Genomic DNA, 7,786 nt, shown 5'->3' on the forward strand with positions numbered 1-7,786 from the left:
ATTATCGTTACACTTTCTAGAGTTCTTCTAGATTATAGATCGGTTGGCTCATGAGACTCCGGATTGGGCTGGATTCTTTGTAGCTGGATTTGAGTTTATCGTATTTGGTTTCTTGAGAGAGTCTTGCTCAGCATTGTCCTTATCAATTACTAATTCTATTTGTTATCATCATAGAAGTGAGAAATTAACAGAAAATAACTATTTCCCACAGTTATCAAGAAGCAAGGTGGATAAGAGAAGTGATGCGCAAAGCAGAGGCTGGGAAGCGCGTGCCAAAAAATAGTATATGAAGCAGGATTTGTTTTGGAAGTTGTGTAAGAATATGAGAAGCGAAAAAAGAAACATGAAGAAAATAAGGGGCAAACAAAGGAAAAATGAAAAATATAAATATTAACATGAAAAATACAAAAAACAAAGGGGAGGTGAAGGGCAAGTGAGCCAGAAATGAATGGCAAATGAAAGGTATGAGAGAAGGAAGCGACTTCAGACGTGAGTCTTCCCACAATTTGGAAGCGAGTTTCTGTGAGGTGCTTCTTGCTTTGGAACCATGATCTCCCACCTAGGAAGGCGCTTTTAGTGACTGATTTCCATACAGCCTGAAACTATTCTGTATTCAAGGGACGATTTTGATGATTTTTTTTAAAGAGATTTTGATGTGATGATAATATTTGCTACTATTGATGGGAAAACCCATTTGATTTTGATGTTATATATTGAAAAACATTATCGAACCTATCCTATGCATAGTGGGTAACAATGATAGGCCTTGTTTTGCAACTACACTCACCTTTGTCCAAGGCCAAACTTAAAGTCACCGCACAGATTTTATGCCATCTCCCATTATCTACCTTAAGTCTATTAATCAACTCATTCTTCTAGTGTTTTTAGTTTGCTTCAATTTGTATTAGACTACCACTTTGACTATATATATATAATATATATATATATATATATATATATATATATATATATATATATATATATATATATATATATATATATATATATATATGACACATTGAGTTAGGTCTCAAGTTTCTTTAGTAAAAATTGGAATACTTGTAATATTTTGGATATAGTCTGGGATTATCTTCCTATGGTAACCTAGAACTCTATTTTCTTGTAGCATCCTTTAGAGCAAAAGCGTTTACATCATACAACAGTTCTGAATGGCTACCATTACCTTAAAAAATGATAGTCCGATTGGACAACTACCAGCCACATAATCTATATTATATGTTCTCCATTTCAGCATCCTACCAGTCATATTATCATTAAGCCCATTCTGTCATGGAAAAAAACAGAAAGCTCCTTTCATTTGGAAATGGAATTTATCATATAATATATTCTAACTTGTCCGATCGAGCAATTCTGTTTATTAAATCTAATTGCAAGATTATGTTGTATCAAAATACTACAAACATGTATCAAAACTTCAATAACAACTGAACTTGTAATCCTTATTTGTACCATATCTTAATTGCATTGCTCTTTTATCCCCAAATCTCTGGTGTACAAAATGTTTCATTATTTTCTAGTTCGAGTGCTGCTTCAACTTGTTTCCCCTTGATCCAATCGTAACCAATCATGTTAACAATTTTGCTCAATAAGCTCTCCATTTATTCTATACTGAAGCCCAAATATGTGATCTACAGGATTGCAATATAATAAGGTGCCCTACAATGTACAAATTTAGATGCTTCGAAGTCTATGAGCTCAAATATATGACATGGACGTGTATGATGAATTATCCAAAATTTGTCTAGGACAATAACTTACACAGAAAGCCTCTTATAGCTACAACAAGATTCTGGTAATCATATGGCAGGGTAGCTAAGAATGCCTTGGGAGTTAAAGAAGTGTACATTGAGTGTAAAGTTTCCTATATAACAGCAAGAATAATTTAGTAGTAAAATACTAATATAGTACTACAATGCTAGAAGCCATAATTGCAAGTGTAGTTAAGAATGCTGGTCTAATGTTTATGGATATCACAACCTAACCAAAGGAAACTTGATTAGTATGGTGAGCTAAAGGAGAAACTTCTTTCAAGTGTTCTTGCACTCTGCCTGAACTTCTGATAAACTAAAGATATTCAGTATGCATCGATCAATCATCGAGCATCCTTATGCTGCTAATTATGATTTAATTCTCAACCCAAGTAGAGGAACCTTGACTCAAATGTCCATCAATCCAAACAATGAGATCTATGCTTGGTCCTGATAAATTCTTGCAACACTTATCAATTCAAATAGCAATCATTTACATTTAATTATAGTCATCAATTAGAAATTTGAATGACAAGGATTGTGTATCTGCTTAATATCCAACTTCAGGGGTTCTATTACATTCGAGATAACACCATACAGTGGAAACGTACGAACTACCTTATCTCAACTTCTCAGTCCCTAAGGATTAGATATTCACAACCTCATAGCTTCAAACAACCAAGTAGAGTTTACAAATTACACATTCTACAGCAAAAGCAGTTGCATAACTCAAGCACGATCTAGCATGCTGTTTTCCAGTTAAGCAACATACAGGATAACAAAACGAATCGTATAAGAAGGAAAGAAGACGTAATGTAATTGGAAGGATTTCAAGAAACATTTATTTTTTATATGAAACAATCATGACCACATAGAACCCTTCAAATGTAGGATAGATGGTAGGTATGTCCATAGAATCAACTAAAAATATATGCCCAACACATTTTGCTGCCAGGAGTAAAACGGAATAATGACACTTATACGCATCATAGAAAAGTTCACCATATCAATTATACACCCTTGAAAAGCACAGCAAGAGTGGAAATTTTACATTACACAAAACATCCTGTCAGTGGTGGCATCGCATTATATATGAGAGCAAAAGCACTCACATATCAACTAAATAAAATATGAATATGGACATCCATGAAACACAAGAGGGAACAAGATGCCCATTTAGTGAATATTGAAATCAGAAGGGGAACAAGAGGCCTAAAAGGAAAAAGGAAAGCAGAAGAAAAGAGCAGACCAGTAAAAATGGTATAAAAAGAAAGGAGGAATCATGCAGCTATCAATATAGAGTGCCGTGCACACAGGTTTTTTTTTGCATTCATGCAAGACAAAGACCCTTTTCAACCGTGGTTGAAAAATGACAAGAAGCAGATCCAATCATGTAACAAAAGAGGACATCCATGGTCTACCGCAAAAACTACCACCTAATAATTTTCCATCCCACCATCATAAAAGCTAGCAAAGAAGAGGATGCTGAGAGTCACAATGGAGAGCTACTGCCTCACCTTTAAAAATCTTCAATTTCTGGGAAACATCGAATGGAGAAAGAAGGGTTAACTCTAGCTTGGACATATATAGAAAGTGGATGATCTCATTCCCAACTAAAGAGATAAGGAGAATCTATATCACAATCCTCGTAACAATAACAATAATAATATAATACTCTAGAGAGAGAGAGAGAGAGAGACTTCTCTCTACTGCAGATACCAAGATTGATAATTCGGTGCATAATCATGATCTCAAGGAAAATTGGGTGTCGGTGGAACACATTACAATCACAGTAAAGGAAAAAAACTTGTTAAACAAAAAAAAATCATTCAATAGAGAAAAAAAAATTATATATTGGGGAGATTTGGGTCTGGGGTTTTTGAGCAACCTCGTAGTCACTACAGGCCTTCTTTGGGTGCCTGACATGATTCAGAAGAATTCCTAAGGCTGCTAAAAATTAAGTTCAAGCGTGAGAGGAGTACTTTCAGTATGTGGTGAGTCCTCATGTTTGTTTACTCCCATTCCACAACCAAAAAGGTAACAAGAGATTTAAATTCTGACAATAAAAACAGCTACAGAAAGTTGTCTAAAACTCATGAGAATAGAGAGACCCCGGAATCTGATTACAGTACCTCTCACCATCGTTCCCGGATTCACCATCATATTTACAGCCCAAATCTGCACCACCAAGATGGAGATAGACCATCTGGCCTTCCATGCCAGGCACGGCACCGGCACCTCCGGCACTATTGCATTCATCCCGGGAGAGGACTAACGCAGCAGACTGCACCAGCTCCAAGCAGAGCCGCAGTTTGTTAGGCTCAATGTGGGGGAGGCAAGGGACCGCACCCTTGAACAAGAAGTCGGAAGTGAGCGACCGGAGGATGTCGATCGGTGTCGCGCTGTCGGCTGCCCGGACGTTCGGATCGGCATGGTGGTCCAGCAGCACGGCCACCATGTCCGGGTTCACCATCTCTGCGGCAACGTGGAGCGGCGTCTTCCGGCTGGGCTCAGCCCGGTGGTTGACATCGGCGGCACCAAGCTCGAGCAGGGCCTTCACCACCTCCCGGCTGCAATTTGCGACAGCATAGTGGAGGGCGAGGGCTTCATCCAGGTTCAGGCCTTCTCCCATGACCATGAGCTTCACGAGCTCGACATCGGAGGAGTCGAGTGCACGCTGCATCCGCCGGATCTTCTGCGGCTTGTCGTCGCCGGTCGTGGCAGTGGGGGAGGAGGAGGAGGTGGCGCCACCCATGTCATGGAGGAGGGAGCGGCGGGAGAGCGTGGCATTGAGGCGGAGCTCCTCAATTTTGGAGACGAAGTCTATGGGAAGGTGCTTGGAGAGGATCTCTGAGGGTAGGCCTGAGTTTGCTACGAGGTGGGAGCAGGTGGACCAAAGGTGGTGCATCTCCTGCTTCCTCGACGCCATCAGCACCTTCATCACGTCCTCGACGGAGGCCTTTTCAACCATGGCCGCTAGCTGTTTCTGCAATTCAACCAAGAAAACAGTTTCTGCTTCTCTCTTTCTTGTTTGCTTTTTCTTTTTCAAGCATTTAACATGCCTATGCAGAAAGAAAAAAGGAAGATAACAGCGAGTAATATGGAGTACGACGAGTCAACATTTATTGGCTTTTTCTTTTTTCTTTCCACAACTGCTATTTGTCTTGGTTTGGAAAGAAGAGGTTGGTTTTTGAAGAAAACGCCTTACCCACATTCATTAAATTAAAGATATGCAATAGAGTTCTCATGTAGTGAACCCAATTTGGAGAGAGCAAAAATACATCAGCATTATGCATGTAAAGAGAGAGAATTAAAAGTACTTTTCTGTTATAAGGAGAATGTACAGCAAAACTTTTCTTCACTGCAAGGCTTATGGTCTAAAGAAGAAAAGATTGTGATAGAAAATGCAATATTTCAGGCTTAAAGACGGTACTGCTAGACTAAAATTAGAACCCCATGTCTCGAATTCCCATAAGCGTCTTCTCAGTAGTAGAAAAATAACTTCGAACCCAAGTTTCAGCTACCAGAAACAATTTCTTTTAACTAACAAAGAAAAACAAATAATCAAAGGGTTAAAGAAAACTGCCAAATAAACAAAAGACACTTAAGAGAAAACACACCCGATAAATCAAAGGAAAAAAAAATCAATAGTGTCAACTCTCAATACGCAATCACAGAAAGCCTTTCTAGCCATGAGTGCGCCCATAAGATGATACCAACAATACCCATCACAAAGATCACAACACATCTCTCTCCCCACCCATCAGATTTGCTACAAACCAAAACACTTCCCTCCTCTTCAGAAACAAAAATCACAAAACAAGAAAAAAGAAACCCATTAATTTCTCCTCTCCACCCTCCCAACTCCAATTCCCTCTATGTTGAAACACCAAGAACTGTATAAAAAACCCAACTATTCTTCTTCCGTTCCTTTCATTACCCCACCATCTACAATAAACAAATATACAAAACCACGCCCACCAAAAAAAAAAAGAAAAAGAAAAAGAAATCAAAAGAAGTTAAAAACTTCAATAAGAGCATATAACACCAAAAATACAAACAGGCACCACCATCATCACAGGAGCCCCCAAGCAACCAACCAACCTGAGTGAGAATCGTCAACTGTTCGACGCCAAAGTACTGAGAGGCGGAGAGGGTGTCGAGGGCGAGGTCTATGGCGGAGGTGCAATGGGTGTGCCAGCACCCACGGTCGGTGCAATTGGGCCTGGGCTCGTGCTTCTGCGGCACGATGGACACCTGTCCGCTGTAGAGGAACTGCAGCAGCAGCAGGAACACCTCATAGCCGACGGAGTTGACGGGGATGACCTGATTAGCACCACCCACCCTCCCCGGCTGCTGCTGCCCCCGCACCATAACCTCCGCCTCCGGCGCGCAGAAGAACTTCCTGAAGAAGAGGCTCCTCGCCGCAAGGATGCACCGGTGCGCGTGCACCAGCCGGCCCTCCACGCTGAACGTCACATCGCTGAACGCCTGCCCGTTGATCAGCAGGTTCAGGTAGTCCAGTGACAGGGACTTCATCGACTCTTCGAAGCTCATCTCTCTCTCTCTCCGTCCTTCCCCCGACCTTTCTTTACTTCTGTAAATTGAGATATAGATGGATGGACAGATGGTTTTCTCAGTGTTGTTTACTTTATTTTTGGGGGCTTTCTTTTCGGTTTGGATTTTTTTCACAGTTAGGATGTCATCTGAGAGACCGTGAGAGGGGCTTTGGGGGTCGGAGAGAAAAGCAAGACATTCACTCCTTCATGGATGGATGATGGGATGCCTTTTCATTTTATTATCTTTTTTTTTTATATAAGTCATTATTCAATTGTGTTAATGTCAGGGAGAGGAAAGAGATTAGAAACTCTTGTTGCTGCAATGGGCGGTGAAGGTATTAAAGAATTATATAATTCAAGGAACTGAATGATTTGGTGGTGGCAATTTATGGGATAGCACACGGTTCTTGCATGAAATGACTTCTTTGTCCTGCTGGTAATCTAATTGGGGTAAGTGCACAGTGGGAGGAAAGCGACCATTTTTTTTAGATAATACCCTGTGATAAGACTTGCTTTCTAGTGTAATGATTATGTTGTTGAGTGATTCACTAATGTATATTTAATGGGTGATCAAGATTTGTTTAGTTGGGGCCTGTGGAAAGTGAGCCGCCTTGTCTCCAAACATTAAGGTTGGTTTAGATTGTTTTATTTGGGGTTTCTTCTGTTTACTGCTTATTTAATGACTTCACCAAACCCAGCTCTACCTCTGGGAGGAGCAGCTCAGTCTTCCAGCTGCTATCCTCCACTCTTATAAAAAAAAGTTTGAAAGATGCACGGAGTCATTGGCTCGAGTGCTCAAGCAAAGAATTTGAGCGCCCCATCAACACTGATTTCACCAAAAAAAGAAGAAAACTATCTGATTTGATCCAATTAAGACCGATTTATTCTGTTTTTTTTTTTCAGAAAACTAATTCAGTTAATGAACCGATTTTAACAACATTCTAGTGAGTGAGCATACAATTAGAATTAATTTGCAAGGATCACGCATCAATTTGAAATAGTACTTAATTGTGAGTGCAACCAACAAAACATAAAGACAATTTTGTTTCTTTCCTACTACATTTATTGCATGCATAGTCAGAGATGGTATTGTGGTAAATTTGGCAAGGGTTGAGGCCAGATTGTATTTTTTCTGGTTTTTTTTTGCATGCTGCCCACAAAAGGCACAATGAAAACTTTCTCTTTTTTCCCCCAATAGTGTACGTCCTGCACCTTGGGTCTCTCTTCAGCAGAGAGTACCGTGTTGTCGGCTGGATCGTGGGGATACGTGCAGGGGTGAGGTGATGGACTGATGGAGGGGAAGGGGGGCCCCTTTAGATGAGCCAGACGTAGGGGTTCCACACACGTGTGGCTGAGAGGATGGGGCACCCCCCAACCCCTGCCTTCTGAATATATTAACTGTAATTGGTATAAAACATTATTGTTAATATCAATATTTATAATGCAATGAAATACAAA

General features: G+C 40.2%; 1 protein-coding gene across 1 annotated transcript; it reads right to left on the reverse strand.

The window, feature by feature from the left end:
- Positions 1 to 3,807: 3,807 nt before the first annotated feature.
- Positions 3,808 to 7,018, reverse strand: LOC149814454 (BTB/POZ domain and ankyrin repeat-containing protein NBCL-like). The gene is made up of 2 exons (XM_089988730.1): positions 5,874 to 7,018; positions 3,808 to 4,755 (listed from the first exon to the last, which is right to left on the reverse strand). The coding sequence occupies exons 1-2, from the start codon at positions 6,324 to 6,326 to the stop codon at positions 3,856 to 3,858; spliced, it is 1,353 nt and encodes a 450-aa protein (XP_089844856.1). The 5' UTR covers positions 6,327 to 7,018; the 3' UTR covers positions 3,808 to 3,855.
- Between the last annotated feature and the right edge of the window lie 768 nt (positions 7,019 to 7,786).

Source organism: Nuphar pumila, chromosome 15 (assembly GCF_984573655.1).
Source record: "Nuphar pumila chromosome 15, dmNupPumi1.hap1.1, whole genome shotgun sequence".
NCBI lineage: Eukaryota > Viridiplantae > Streptophyta > Magnoliopsida > Nymphaeales > Nymphaeaceae > Nuphar > Nuphar pumila.

What these genes read in the sequence shown, in the direction of transcription:
- LOC149814454 (XM_089988730.1), bottom strand. Translation starts at nt 6,326, where the DNA reads ATGAGCTTCGAAGAGTCGATGAAGTCCCTGTCACTGGACTACCTGAAC. An exon ending in AGTTGACGATTCTCACTCAG is followed by an intron (nt 4,756 to 5,873) that starts GTTGGTTGGTTG and finishes GTTGAATTGCAG; the next exon opens with AAACAGCTAGCGGCCATGGT.